At 45.7% G+C, this 15,571-nt stretch overlaps 2 protein-coding genes and 1 long non-coding RNA gene across 3 annotated transcripts; 1 reads left to right on the top strand and 2 right to left on the bottom strand.

Moving 5' to 3' along the window:
* Positions 1-5,646: 5,646 nt before the first annotated feature.
* LOC127313323 (uncharacterized) lies at positions 5,647-9,393 on the bottom strand. Its single transcript, XM_051343861.1, has 2 exons — positions 6,284-9,393; positions 5,647-6,160 (listed from the first exon to the last, which is right to left on the bottom strand). The coding sequence occupies exon 1, from the start codon at positions 9,378-9,380 to the stop codon at positions 6,693-6,695; it is 2,688 nt and encodes an 895-aa protein (XP_051199821.1). The 5' UTR covers positions 9,381-9,393; the 3' UTR covers positions 5,647-6,160; positions 6,284-6,692.
* Positions 9,394-9,893: 500 nt separating this feature from the next.
* LOC127313322 (uncharacterized) lies at positions 9,894-10,982 on the top strand. The gene is made up of 2 exons (XR_011749735.1): positions 9,894-10,264; positions 10,373-10,982. It is a non-coding gene; the product is annotated as an uncharacterized lncRNA (long non-coding RNA).
* Positions 10,983-12,551: 1,569 nt separating this feature from the next.
* On the bottom strand, positions 12,552-14,934 carry LOC127313321 (uncharacterized). Its single transcript, XM_051343859.2, has one exon. It carries the CDS (start codon positions 14,843-14,845, stop codon positions 12,824-12,826), a length of 2,022 nt encoding a protein of 673 aa, XP_051199819.1. The 5' UTR covers positions 14,846-14,934; the 3' UTR covers positions 12,552-12,823.
* Positions 14,935-15,571: the final 637 nt, after the last annotated feature.

The raw sequence follows: 15,571 nt of genomic DNA, 5'->3' as shown, positions 1-15,571 counted from the left end.
GGTTGTTTACCGAGTTTCCCTTTCCTGGGTAGTTTCGTCAAAGATTTGAGTTTGTCTGTTCTGTAATGTTGGCCTCCTACGAACAACAAGAGACCTGGATACACTGTGTTTATCTGGTTTCATTTTCAATGAAATCAGGGGCTTCGCCCCTCAATTCGAAAAAAGAAAAGATCCCAGTTGTTACTTGCTGCTGTTGGCTGTAGCTACTATCTTCTAATCTAAATACATGCTGTCAAGGAAAATAATAATCATAGCTGAAGATAATAAAAAATAAAACAGAGAAGTACATTTTTTTTATAGGGAAGCTAGTCGCATCGATTCTTCCTTGCATCATTATTTCCTTTGTTTCATATAAACATATTTTTTAAAAAAAATGGAAGGAGGGCTGCCTTTTCATTAAGAAAATGGAAGTGATTGGTTTAAGGACACGAATCTTGGTCAGATGACATCATTCAATATTTGTTGCAAATCATGTGTAATTAATGTGCAAAAGTCTCGATTGCAATTGTAACCCACGTGCAACTCCTAGGTGCATGAATCACCATGCAAATCCAACAAGGCCAGTCGACCGAGCTCTAAGTTAATTCTCAATCAACCAAGAACTAGCAAAATTGTTCATTTAAAGGGGAACTAAATCCCTTTCAAAATTAAGTGATATAAATTTGGGAGCGGTGTTTTCTATAATTGACTGAGGTTATAGAGAAAATATATACATAAAAAACATATATTTTTCGATAAAGAGCATATATTAATATCGCAGAGATGCCAATTACACCCAGCCTCTGCAACATCATGCCCTAATGACATAAAGGATGCACACAGCCAAAACAAGAGAAAAAGAATTACAGAAAAGAAAGGTTCCGCTACAGAGATCCATAACTTGAAGCAGCAACACTGACACCACCAAGACAACACCAGAAGCTCAGATTCTCCATAAACGACGCCTCCATGAAGGAAACAATGCACAAACGCTGTCGTCGCCGATCATAGATCTTAGGTTTTCACCCTGAAGAAAGTCATCTCTCTCAAAACAATGCCTTCAACAAGAATATTGCCAGACACAACCAATTAATGCAAGACCTTGGATTTTTACCCTGAAAGATAAGACTCTGAACTTCTCCTGTGCAGTCGCCCCCACATACCAGTCGCTGTTACAAGTCACGAACCCCCAAGCCAACTCCACCTCAGCACCAAGATCCGTCCATCATAGCTATTCCACCGATCTCGGCTTGATGAACTTCTCCGCTGAAGAAAACGAGCTCCATGATATTAACAGCCAGCAGAGTTTCGAAGTGCCCCCTCTGAAATCAAACGGCCAGATAAAAAACATGGGTGCGCACGACCGAAATCACCCAATCCAGCAATCTTCATGCATTATTCGCACAATAAATTTCGCCGGCAGGGCCTTCCGGAACACGACAATCCACCCAGACCGGTTGGAACAAGCATCCGACAGATCTTCAAATAAGGCCCGGGAAGAATCCTAGAACCGCCACCTTTATTCTTCGACGCGGACGAACAGGCCCCCACGCCGCCATCCACCGCCCGACAACGACGAAAGAGGTATGCCTCGCTAAGCAGTCGCCGCCAAGCCCATGGCGACTGCAGAGAAGAAGACTCGGCAGCAGGTTGCGATCCCCGGCCAGGAACCTGGCAGCGCGGCATGGTCCGAAGCAGAACGGACAGGCCCTCTAGGCCCAGATCGGGCCAAGATCGGACCCGCGCTGCCGCCAGATCGCCGCGCCGCCGCCGCCCAACCGCTAGCGCCCCGCATCCCGTCGCCTTGCTGCCTCCTCCACCGCGCCAAGCTCACCCGCCGCCGCACCTCCCCGCTCAGATGCGCTGCCGGACTTGCCGCCTCCTCTGCCCTCCACCGTTTGGCGGGTCGGGTGCCGCCAGCGCGGGCGACGGCAACGGCCTGGCCGGGGCAAGCATGGAGAAGGACAGGGTCGGGGTAGATGGATCTCCTCTGGAGCCGCTCGAGGGGGAGCGACCCGGGAGGGAGAGGCGTGGAGAGGGAGAGGCGTGGGGATCTGGCTCCCAGTCATTAAAAAAACATATATATATAAGACTTAAAACATATTTTTGGAGGATATGTAACATGTTTCATATGAGTACTATTGATGTTGATTTGATATTGTAGATGTCGATGTGTGAAACATAGAGTAGCAATGCTTTTCTAATTAGGACAAGACCGGGACTCGTAGAGTCGTAGAAGCATTCTTAGAATGTTATTTAATTAATCTGGACCTCCATCTTGACGCTAAGGTAGTTGACACATTTTTGGACTAATATAGTGAGACATCACTAACCTCTATGCCCCTATAAACCTAACCCCATTGACCCTGCCATCAGCTGAGGAACTTGCCTCAAAAAGAATACATATGGCTCTGTCCGCAGTCAACTGACTTGACCAGTGGAGGTCTTGATAGAGCAACTTTGGTCAAGAATAAACTTTTCGAAGTTCTTCATGACGATGATACTCACATCGTATGAATGCACACGTCTCGCCGTAGGACTCATGAAAGTTGAAACAGTGTAAATAAACTTGGAAGCATATCCTTATTGTATGAAATCCTTGGTGAACCGGGCCTGCATAATCCTTTCACTTCCTTAAATTATTTCCTAGTAGTTCAAACTTCGAATACCGCGTATGACGCTGGGTACTGAACTGGAACAACCGGTACAGTAGCTCTGTGGCAAAGTAGTTGGCAAAAAAACTGCAGTTATACACTTCGTATGTACGCATGCATTGGAGATTTGGAGCAATGTGACCTTCCACTCTGTGACATATGAGATATGACTAGAGTTCTGGTATCATATCTAAACAGCATAAATAGGCATACACAAGCCAGGACGCAGTCATCTCATCATCACTAATCAACTTGTCCTCTGCGTACACCTAGCTTAGAGTTACAGAGAAGATAGCGCTTGCTCCACGCTCGTCCCTGCGCTCCCTGGTGCTTCTCATGTTGAGCGGGAAGCCAGGGCTGAGCTCCTCGTACTCCCCCGCCGTTCCGCCTACTCCGACCGCTCCAGGTAACCAGATGTTGTTTCCTTCACGAACCCGTCTCCATTTCTTCTGCCGATTTTCGATAACAGTTACTCTACTGTGTTGCAGCTGTGGCAGTCATGTCTGACCCTCAGCGGAGGAAGGACGAAGGTGTTGCACACCCCCTTGCTGATCGACCTAATAGAAAGGGTGACGCCTTGATCGACAGGTCTTTACCGTCCACTCCGGAGCACCCAGTTCCTGACTATGGTTCATATACCAGCAAACCTGCAACTGCATCTGACGTGACTCGGTCCATATCCTCCAACCTTGAAAATGTTACACACCCACTTCCTGATCCACCACGTCACATAGGCCTTCTCCAATCAAAACTGTAATCACCGAGTCTTCACCGCACACTGCGGAGTAAGTCACAAAGGCGCCGGAATGAAAAATATCGTATTGTATTGCGTATGGGCAAAATAAACTAGGCAGCTTCACTTACTTGCCCCCGTGTTGTACACCTAATTCTTACTTCATGTTGTTGTGATGAATATATACTTGTGTCGGAGTGGACAAAAAAATCCTGGTGGTTTCGTCAAAAAAAGAAAAATCCTGGTGGTTACTAGCTAGCTAGTTACTGATGCGATCTTATGATCTCTGCACATGATATCTGGTAGGGCGTAGTTCATGTTCAGATTCAAGCTTTAAATCTATCCTCCACTGGTTTCCAGTTTCCACTCACCATTCTTAAGTTTGCGAAAATGAATTGGAATCCCTAAGTATCTGAAAGGTAGGGATCCAATATCGCACCCAAAAAGAATCTTGTATTCATTCTCTACCTCTTTGGCTTTCCCAAAACAAAAGATTTCACTCTTATGAAAATTTATTTTGAGGCCTGATAATTGTTCAAAGATGCATAAGATCAACTTCATATTAAGAGTCTTTTCCAAATTGTGTTCCATAAATAGGATAGTATCATCCGCATATTGCAAAATAGAAACCCCCCCTTCCACTAGATGAACAAAGGAAAATTCATAAGATACTACTATTAGCTTTCTAAAAAGGCTTACATTTCAGAACGGAGATAATGCATCACTAATCTTCTTTACATGAACTTCTGTCACTAGCTACAATCGTGTTGATTCTTTGCTTTATAAACCCATGTGTGAGGCCTTGTGCTTGATCCGAAGGATCTCGGTAGAGACCTGTCCCATATCCGGACGCTCTTTGGGCAATGTCATGGAGCAAGAGGCCTATTCTAACCAGTGGTATGATGAAATTTTTCATTATGTTAGTTACACTTCTGTCATCTTGGAGCATTGTGGGATCAACAACCTCAAGAATATTCGACTGAGCATTGTGGTATGATGCAATTGTACCACATGTGCAACTCCCACGTGCACGAATCAGAACGCAAATCCAACAATACCATAGTCGACCGAGCTCTAAGTTAATTCTCGATCGATCGATAACTAGCGAAACTATTCATTTAAAGAGGAACGAAATCCCTTTACAAAAATAAATAATATAAATTTTGACATAAGTCAAAGTTCAATATAATTGACTGAGGTTATAGAGGAAGTTTATACATCCAAAAAAAATCTGATATATACGACATGAAACATATTTTTTAAGGACATGAAACGTATTTCATATGAGTACTATTGATGTTGATTTGGTATTGTAGATGTCGATATGTGACACAGAAAACTTTCATGTAGCAATGTTTTTCTAATTAGGACAAGACGGGGACTCATAGAAGCGTGCCTAAAATGTTATTTAATCTGGACCTCCATCTTGACGCTAAGGTAGTTGACACATTTTTGGACTAATGTAGTGAGATATCACTAACCTCTATGCCCATGTATACCTAATTACCTACCCCCATTGACCCTGCCAGCAGCTGAGCAACTTGCCTGAAGAAGAATACATATGGCTCTGTCGGCACTCCATAATATTAACTTGACCAGTGGAAGTCTGGCGGAGCAACTTTTCTCAAGAATGACCTTTTTGGAATTCTTCATGACTATGATACTCGTATCGTATGAATGCATGTCTCGCCATAAGACTTGCAAAAGTTGAAACAGCGTTAATAGAACCTGGCCTGCATAATCCTGTAGTATTATGTGTGAAATCCTTGGTGAACCGGGCTTGCATATAACGTTCAAACTATGTTCAAACTTCGAATACGGCATATAACGTTCAAACTATGGTGACCTTAATTTTTCATTATGTTACTTACACTTATGTTACTATCACTAGTTCCTTGATTATTGGCTGATAGTTCAAACTTCGAATACGGCATATAACGTTGGATATCATAATCCTGTATTGTATGAAATCCTTGGTGAACTGGGCTTCCATAATCCTTTCACTACCTTAATTATTTCCTGATAGTTCAAACTTCGAATACAGCGTATGACGTTGGATACCATAATCCTTTATTGTATGAAATCCTTGGTGAACCGGGCTTGAATAATTATTTCACTTCCTTAATTATTTTCAAGGGCCAAAACAAATAGTGGGGAAAGAGGTCACAATCTGTGAAAGCCAATCAGAATAATTAAGGTGACGTAGAACGGTAGAAGGCTGCATGGTTTGGAAAATCATGTAATGCAATTCTCCTATGTAAAGATAAAAGATTACTCACTTATAAATACAAAATGATACCCCGGAGATGGCAAAAGAAAATTATACTGCCTACAAGTATCCTATCTAACTTACATCAGAAAAGGAAAATTCATAAGATAGTAGATCGTTGTTCTTCTTTACATGAACTTCTGTCACTAGCTACCAGCATGTCTATTTTTTTGCTTCACAAACCCATGTGTGAGGCCATATGCTTGATCCTAAGGATCTCGGTAGAAACTTGTCCCATATCTGGCCGCTCTTTGGGTGATGTCATAGAGCAAGATAGGCCTATTCTAACCAGTGGTATGATACAGTTTCTCATTACGTCAGTTGCACTGCTGCCATCTTCGAGCATTGTGGGATCAACAACCTCATGAATATTCGTTGTAAATGCTCTGTCAACAAATTCATGAAGGCTTATACCATCCTTGAGTTTTTCATCAGTTGGACTACATCCTGTTATCATCTGTAACATAAGCACTCCAAAACTGTAGACATCACCCTTAGTTGATATCTCTTTGCTCAGGCCATACTCTGCATTTACATTTAGAAACACAATCGAATTAGAGCATGAATTAGAGAATTGGATAATAGAAATTGTACCACTCTATAAAGAACAAACGGAACTAAACATATTGTGAATATGCTTAATCTCACCTGGTGGGATGTATCCAATAGATCCTTTTAGGCAGGCCAAACTTGTTGAACTATCTTGATTTGTATTTGATGTATTGTATAGAAACCTTGATAGGCCAAAGTCGGTGACGTATGCAACCATATCAAGATCCAAAAGAATATTGCTTGGCTTCAAGTCACAATGAATCAGTGGACATGTACATTGGTTATGGAGATAATCCAAAGCAAATGCTACATCCAAACCAATATTAATCCTTTGGATCAATGTGAAAGCATTTCTTTCACCATGTTGATGCACTTTCGGGTTTAGCCACTTTTCTAGATCCCCATTCGGCATGTATTGAAATACTAGGGCCTTGAAATCTGCCCCTCTAGAATCCACTGAAGAGCATGAGGTAATGACTTTTACAAGATTCCGATGACGGACATTTCACAGGGCTTCACATTCTGCGGTGAAGCTCCTCTGTGCTCCATAAATGTCAAGATTGAAAATCTTGATAGCAACTATATTTTCCTGAAACTGCAGACTGCCTTTATAAACCATTCCAAATGATCCCGAGCCAATTAAGTTTGCAGAGGAGAACTTATTTGTTGCCCTGGCAACATCTTCATATGATATCTGTTTTATCTTCTCATTAAGTTTTTGCAAATGCGTATTCTGTTGCACTTTCTTCCTCCAATAAATTTTTGCAATATAGGACAAAATGATTATGGTGATAGCAACAACTGGTAGTACTATTTTGAGGACTAGAACTAATGATTGGTGCTTCATTTTCCTCTCAACCTGTGGAGAACAAGGAGGCATGCTTCCGATTGGAACACTTGTACACAAATGATCATTTCCTTGGATTGACGCTGCACCTGCTTTGTCAAAAACACCGCTTCTCGGAAGCTCTCCATAGAAGTTGTTGAAGGATACATTGAGGTTTTCCAGAGAACTCAAAGTTGTCAGAAATTCTGGTATTTTTGCAGACAAATTGTTCTGAGAAATATCCACATTCTTTATGCTGCCTAAGTTGGCAAAAGATTGTGGAATGGTTCCAGCAAAGAAGTTGCTTTTTATGTCAAGATACTCTAGAACAACACACTGGCCGAGAGTGGATGGAATGTTGCCGGACAACCTGTTATTTGACATGTTCATTTTCTTCAAGTGAATGAGACTGCCAACTTCATCTGGCATTCCCCCAGACAAGTAATTATGTGACAAGTCCAATTCTTCAGAAAGTGTGGAGATTCTGAAGATTTGACTTGGTATTCGCCCATTTAGTGAGTTGTGTGCGAGGTTGAGAATTTCTAGTCGAGTACAGTGTGCAATACTTCCAGGTATACTTCCACTGAAGTTGTTCTCGTCCAATTTCAGCATACTCAGCTGAACAAGATTACCAACTGTGTATGGGATCTGACCCGAAAGCTTGTTTTGTGCAAAAGATAGATATACCAATTTGCGCAACTCCCCTATCGTTGGTGGTATATGGCCAGTAAGAAGATTGGAACCCATGTACAAGCTAGTGAGGCTATTAAGGTTGCCAATCTCTGGTGGTATAGGTCCAGAAATTTTGTTGCTACTTAGCCACAAGAACTTGAGACTATTGGAAAGGTTGCCGATTGAACTTGGAATTCTCCCTTTGAGGTTGTTCCCATCTAGTGCCAGCATACTCAATTTGGAGCAATTCAATAGTGAAGAGACAAAGCCCCAATCATTTGCATCTAGCATGTTGTATGCCAAATCAAGTTGCTCCAAATTTGGCAATGAACCAAAGAATGGTATGTGTCCTATAAATCTATTATTGTTCAGGTAAAGCATTTGTAGGTGGTAAGCTTTGAGAAGAGAGGCTGGGATTGGGCCATCAAAACTGTTTGTTGAGAGTATCAAGGACTGAATATTCGGGAGTGTGTAGCCGATGTCGATCGGCAATCTTCCGGCAAGTGAGTTTTGTGCTAGGGCAAGAACTGTGAGGGATGACATGTTGAAGAGAGACCGTGGAACTGACCCAGATAAGTTGTTCATACTCAAGGTCAATAGTTGTAGTGTTGGAATATAACCTAAGCTCTCCGGGATGCTCCCAACTAACAGATTTTGTGTAAGGCGAAGATGAACTAGGGAGGACAGGTTCCCTAGTGAGGAAGGTATTGTTCCTGAAAGGTAGTTATTCCTCAAATATAGATATTGTATAGGGGAAGATGCAACAGTAACAGAAGGTATGGAACCAACAATACTGTTCTGTTGGAGGCAGAGGGCAATAAGTGCCGAACTGTTGAAGAGGGCCTTTGGGAGTTCTCCGGTAAAATTATTGCTCATGAGCCTAAGTACCTGAAGAGATGGGCTGCTTGCTAAGGACTCTGGGATAGCCCCTGTGAGATCATTCATTCCGAGATCAACATACGTGAGATAAGGGCTGCTGCCCAGAGACGGCGGTATGTTGCCTGTAAGCCTGTTGCTAGCGAGAACTAGTATGCGCATCTCAGGAAGATTACCAAAGGAAGAAGGGATGCTCCCTTGGAGCTTGTTGTTTCCAAGGTTAATTTCTTGAAGATGTTTGCATTGGCTAAGGCCAGGTGGGATCTCTCCGCTGAGGGAGTTGTTCCACAAGCCTAGGATTCTGAGTTGGGAACATGCAGAGAGTTGGGATGGGATGGTACCTTCCAAAGTGTTCATGCTGAGGTTGAGGCTTCTCAGCCGGCTCAGGCGGCCAAGCTCGGACGGTATGCCACCATGGAGGCTGTCGTTTGACAGTTGGAGACTTGTCAACCAGGTGAGGTTGGCGACGCAAGGCGGTATGGACCCTGAGATGCCCCCCGATTCAAGGTCCAGGGCGATGACACGCCGAGGGGACGTTGCGCTGCAGGTGATCCCCTGCCAGCCGCAGAACTCCCGGGACGCGTTGCTCCATGAAGGTAAAACTCCGGCGGCTGGTCCCGAGAGGTGGGACTTGAAGCAAAGGAGGGATTGTCTATCGTTCTCGGTTTCGTCGCAGATGGCTAGCGAAAAGAAGGCCAAGAAGCAAAGAGACCTAACGAGGCCTGGTGGAAACAAGACACCCGAAGATGCCATTGTTGCGAGACTATGCGAGATGAAACCTCGATATCCTTCCGAAGAGGATCGGTGTCTAAGCGGCATCCTAGGTCACCGCTTTAAGTACGTAGCACACATGTATACGTGCGGTTCAATGACATATAAGTAGGGTGGAAACCGGAAAGTTGGCATGCATGAACGCATGCTTTGGGGTTTCAGTCTTTGGTTTGTGTCAAAGCATTTGCTACGACTCAAATTCGCTGGAACCAGTCGTTGAACTGGTCCACTTGTACATAGTACAATGTGCAAGGAGTAGCAATGCATGCGAGTGTTCCTTATCAGGTATGGACTCATGAGCGATTGACTTTTTACTGGGGAGGCTGTCAGATGCATTGGAAGTAGACTAGTAGTGAAGCAATACGGGCCAAGGATTGGAGGGTCGTTTTATGCGGCGCCTTGCAATTCCCCCTTGCAACTGAGTTGCGTGAAGTAGTAGGCGAAATGAGGCCCAAGTTGCACTTAATTTGACTGCAAGATTTAGCTGTTGCAATCGCCATTTTCTACGTATATACTCTACGGCGCAGAATAGTACAGGAAGTAGTATGAACGCACGCCTTTCTCTACTGTCAATTTCGTAAAATAAATAAGAAATGTCGCCTCCATGAACGCACGCAGGCGAGGTATGCCGTTTCTGAATTCTGGTGTGTGCATAAATACAGGTAGGCGACTGGTTTTGGAGGCAGCCATTCATCACCGATCAACTTACGTTTCGAGAGAACCATCACGTACTCCTCAACGTGTCCGTTGATCAGTTAGATAGCTAGAGCGAATGTCGCTCGCTCCACGATCGTCGATGCGCTCCATGGTGCTGCTCCTGTCGCACGGGAAACCACGGTTGAGCTCACTCTTCTCCTCCATTCCGACAGTGACGGCCACGCCGGAAACTAGTGCTCCAGCTGCTCCGGCCGACCAGCCTCCACCCGTTCTTGGTAGCTTGCTAACCCTATGTGTACTTCTCCGCATCCATGCCCATGCGGCACTGTTTTCTTCTATTGATGTATGTGTGCTAATACCTATGCTACTCCATGGCGTTGCAGTTCCGGGGTCAGGCTCTAGTTGCCACAGCTCCGTTGCCCCTCAAAAGAGAGCTCTTCACCGAGTGCCCAAGACTCCATTTGGCACACCTGAAAACGAAGTATGCGAAGATCCTGATCTTGGAGTTGCTAAGGGAGGTCCGCTCATCTCTTCCAAGGACGAACCCAAACACCCAACTCCCGAACCTGCTTTGGCTCCCAATCTACAGGAAGATCATGAACACTCCATCCCTGGTGATTCGTGTAGCACATTCGAGCCTCTGCCCAACCAGCTGACGAAAGATGATGATCTTCCGGCTGCTGGGGGTCCAAGCCCACGTATCTCTTCCCGCGACAAGCCCCCGCACCATGTTGTCGAACCTACTGGTCGAACCAGAATAGGAACTGCAACTCGTCCCACCTCTGAAGAATATTGATGGAGTGCCAATTGTTCAGGCACTGCAAGCAAGAGCCATGCTGCCGTGAGTTAAAAGTAACAATCTTGGCAGTTACCGCATCGTCAACCATGTAATCTGAATGCTTCGTTTCGATTTACTGTACTGTTCTAGCCGATTTCATCAAACAAGATGTACGTCAGATTCTCGCTCAGAAAGGAAGGTCTATTTTAATTATCTTTGCTGCTTTACATTGTACTCTGTTGTTTATTACAGATATCAAACAATTGAGTTGTTGTGTAGCTTTGACTGGAACTATTCCGACGAGCTCTCCCATTCCAGTTCTTTCCCCGGCCACCGATTCCACCATAGCCACCGCCAGGTATCTAGCCCCCAATCTCAGGGCCATATGGGTGCGCTAGCAGACTCCCTCCTGATTGTGGAGGTAGATCAAGCTTTTGACATCAAACCCTGTCTAGATTTGCGCAATCCCTTTCCTTTGTTACAAGCCTTGCATTCCACTTCAGTCTGTGCTTGCCTTACCCTAATCACTACTGTTCCCCAAGCTATTCCATCCAGCTTGATCTTTTTTGCTTCACCAAATTCCTTCTTTAAACTAGAAATATTGCTCGTAACTATTCCGTTCCAGACATGCTGAGCCTCTCTTATCCTTGTGTCTTACTGAATCTTATTGGCATTTCTTATGGAAGAAGAGCACCTCTCAGTTCCTTCTGTTTTCCTTCCGATAGCCTGATAATTGATTACTAGCAAGAAGTGTTCCTTGGATTAACCGATGGCCTACTGATTTAATAATTGCTCTAGCTAACAGATTCTGAGGTTACACCCAAACAGCTTATCTCATATTACTAGGAAAGCTCTCCAAGATGTCATATTCTCTGGCACTCTGCCATGCTATCTCACTCCTACAGTTAAGATTCCCACTAGTCTGATTTTCTCAAAACCAATCGCTGGAGTATACTTAATCATATTTGTGTTGAAGAGATTAGCTTGCAAACATTATAAGGAGACTAGGGTGTTCATAAAGTAGCAGCACACACGACAGGAAAACAGGGGGAAGCTAAAACTGGATCCGAACTCCAGCATTTCAAACAAGTTTGCTCTACCAACAACTTTCAAAGTTTAACCAGGAAATCAGCTTTCAGCAATTCAGCTTAAACATAAAAATTAGTGGAAGGATTTCCAGTCAAGATTCCCGGGAATACTAAGATACCAACTAGTCTGATTTTCCGAATCCAAACGCTCAAGTGTACTTACTCAATCATTCACGCACATCATTATAAGGAGGTACTAGAGCAGTAAAGCGTACTTACTCAATAATTCACATGCACCATTAGAAGGAGGCTAGGGTACTTAAAGAGTAGCAGCACACAGAACATGAAGAGCGAAATATACAACTCGACCAAAAACTCCAATATTTCAAACAAATTTTGCCTACCAACTTCAGAAATGTAACCAGGACATCAGCTTTCAGCAATTCAGTTTAAATTGGAGCTTAAGGATTTCCTCCCCATGTAACGCAAATACTATGAAGGATTGAAGGAACTAGTTATAGTTAGTTACGATAGTTCTCAAGAAATTCTCTTGTAATCCAATAACCCACGCAAGTAAAAAATAAATAAAAGTAAATTGATCGCTAAAAACAGAATATCAAAAGAACATCAGACATGATGTAGTAGCACTACTGGAACTGTAGGATTTTTTTTAAAATGATCTAGATATTAGACATGAGAATAGGATGCACACATCGAATATGATAGGGCACCTGCTAGTCAACAACATGAAACATATACGTGTCTGCAAAATCTAGATCAACATTATGCATCAAGGGCAATTCTGGCACATTAAACTTACAATACTAGTGGAAGCATTGCTTCCCTTAAATAATCTAGAGTACCTCTTGTAAGTAAGTTTATCTTGCTGGAACAATATGCACCATTTCCAGTGTCGAGTCACAGCTCCATGTAATATGCAAGGATGCAACTTCCTGGCAGCTGTCAACTACAGTATCATCAGGACAAACCTTTCAAACAGTATCCACCAACAAAACTGCTGTAAGAACTCAGAACTGCTTCCTTTTGCTCCTAAACAATTTATCCCTCTTAGAGTACACATAGAAGAAACCAAATACGAAAACTCCAGACAAGGAAACTGATAACCATGGGAATGGTGGATCCTTGAAGCAAACCAATGACGCTTCTAGCTCCTGAGAAGCCTGATACACCAATGAGAAAAGGGCATACATATCATGGTCTGAAGATCTCAAAAGGTACATTGCCTTGTTGTAATCGAGGTGGGACATGGCTGACACCAGCTTCTCCAACTTGTAAGTGAGCAGATTCCACCTTTGAATGAACTCAACATGCCTTTTCTTTCTCAGGAGTATATTCTCCCCGCCATGGGCAGCCAGTGAGTCCAGAACAGTAACTGTACTGGTGATTGTGTAGTTGAGGGTGGTAAGAAGAACGTTCCTACGGGCTGCATCTTTCTGCACAAAAGACAGCGATTTGGTCTCTGAGAATGGCCCAAATGGTGTATGTCCGGTGCTCCAGGTATAATCAACGACCGTGGCATCGTGCTCGGGGCTCCATGACTGATGCGTGGGCGACACGCCAAACATTGTCTGCAGAACCGAGCCGATGATCGGACGCTCAAGATTCCTAGTCATTGTAATCACATGCCGGCCATTACAGCTGTAGTCACTGACCGTCTGCGAGCTCCTCGTCCTGACCGCAACAACCATATCACGGAAAGCCACCGCCTGGTGGTACCTATCCAGCAACAGAAGCTTGTCGTAATCCAAATCAAACACATAGACTGGGACAACCTTGTCATGCCCATCATCGTTGTCATGAACCCCAGCCACACGGTGCATCTCCTCCGACGAGTCCGAGAGCACGTGCCTCATCCGCTTGGAGTCCAGGTACTCGCTCACTATCATCGTGTAATTATCAAACAAGAACCTGGATGTGAACGAGTGTGTTGAGCGGGCAACCACAAACGAGCAAATCGGGCACTCCGAGTACTTGACGCTGTGGAAATCAAACTTCAAGCTCTGCCCCTCATAGGGCAGTTCTCCATCCCGAATCGACTGCTCAATTGCCCGCCAATCAAGTCCGGCGGGATCTTTATCGTCTCCATGGATGTGAATGAAACGAATAAGCAGAGAGCTCTCGTAATGCACTGGGATTCTGAGCGAAGGCACTAGCAGCAGCTTGTAAGCGCTGAGAACCAGCGAGGCGAGGCTGGCGACGAGTGCTTTCTCGGACTTGGGCCGGCCGTGGAGAGCGGCGAGAGGATGGAACTCACCACGAGGGAGGACGCCGTCGCCGGAGAGCGCGGGCCCGTAGTCCACGGGGCCGGCGCCGAGGTCGATCCAGAGGTAGCGGTCCTTGCCCGCCCAGACGGGGGAGAGGCAGCGGGAGAAGGCGGGCGAGTGGGAGTCGGCGGAGCCGGGCGCCGCGGTGTAGGCGTACGGCCGCGGCTGCTTCCCGAGGTCGAGCAAGTAGATGTAGATGGCTGGGGCGGAGGACGAGCCGACGAGGGCTCGGTAGTCTTCGGCTACCAGGTCGTCGACGAGCGAGTAGGGCACGGAGGAGAGCGCGGTGGCGTGGAAGGGCGCGGGGGCGGCCTCGAGGTGGGCGCGGACGGCGGCCGCGGCCTTGGTTGCGAGATTGGAGGACGCGGCCGGGGCGGCGACGTCGAGGTGGAGGCTGTGGGAGAGCGCGAGGCGGTGCGGGCGGCGGCTGGAGTGGAAGGGCGCGGAGGAGACGGCGGAGGAGACGTAGGATGGGAGGAGGCGCGCGGAGGAGGCCGGGAAGGCGGCGCCGGCGAGGCGGACGTTGACGGGGACGGCGGCGGAGAGGGAGAGGAGGCGGGACGCGGAGATCGGGGACGGGACGGAGAGCGCGCGGCGCAGGCTGGCGGGGAGGGAGTCGAAGGTGTCGTTGGCGGCCGTGGGGTCCCGCGCGGCGGAGGAGGCGAGGAAGGCGTCGATGCCGGGGAAGGCGGCCGGCGCTACGGCGGGGGCAGTCGAGAGGAGGAGGAGGAAGGGTATTAGGGTTTGGAGTGGGGATTGGGCCATGGTGGTGGCCTCGCCGGACCGCCGGAGAGCGGAGGCCGGAGAGAGGTGCTGTGGTGGGTTCAGGCGAGGGCTTGAGATCGATCTGAGATGGGGAAGGAGACTGAGACGATGCACGCTAAGCCCGGATCTTCTGTCACGATGATGCGTGTGGTCTCGTGTATGAAAATGCTAACTTCTCTATTTCGTTTAAGAAACCCTTTTTTGCGTTGAAAATTGATACGATGAAAACGCATGATAGGATCGAATGGAGATATCTCTATGGCCGTCTGTGCAACCTTGGTTTTGATTCCACTTGGATTCATTCGGTGATGGGATGTGTTATTTGTGTTACGCTATGTTTATGTTAATGGCGAGCTTATAGAACCGGGTGCCCATCAAGAGAAATTTGTTAGGGAGATCCAATCAGTCTTTATTTGTTTCTTCTCTATAAAAAAGATTTTTCAAGTTTACAGATAGGAGGATCAAGGTGAGCTCCAAGGTACACGCAATGGTAGTATCTTCTTTGCAAGAAATGATAGTAGGAGTGTGGATGCTCGTAGAAATACTCTCCGGGTTTTTTGTGAAGGCTCTGGCCAGAAAATAAACCTCGAGAAATCATCGGTTTTCTTTGGTCACCATTGCCCTGACCATGTGAAAGAAGGTGTGAAAGCACGTCTGGAGGTGCAGAGTGAAGTGCTCATCGACTTCTATCCTGAGATGTCCACTTCAGTTGGACGGTTGATAGCT

Source organism: Lolium perenne, chromosome 7, assembly GCF_019359855.2.
Source record: "Lolium perenne isolate Kyuss_39 chromosome 7, Kyuss_2.0, whole genome shotgun sequence".
Classification (NCBI taxonomy): domain Eukaryota; kingdom Viridiplantae; phylum Streptophyta; class Magnoliopsida; order Poales; family Poaceae; genus Lolium; species Lolium perenne.
Note: the sequence above shows the minus strand (reverse complement) of the source record. Positions and strands in the feature narration are given on the sequence as shown.

What these genes read in the sequence shown, in the direction of transcription:
- LOC127313323 (XM_051343861.1), bottom strand. Translation starts at nt 9,380, where the DNA reads ATGCCGCTTAGACACCGATCCTCTTCGGAAGGATATCGAGGTTTCATC.
- LOC127313321 (XM_051343859.2), bottom strand. Translation starts at nt 14,845, where the DNA reads ATGGCCCAATCCCCACTCCAAACCCTAATACCCTTCCTCCTCCTCCTC.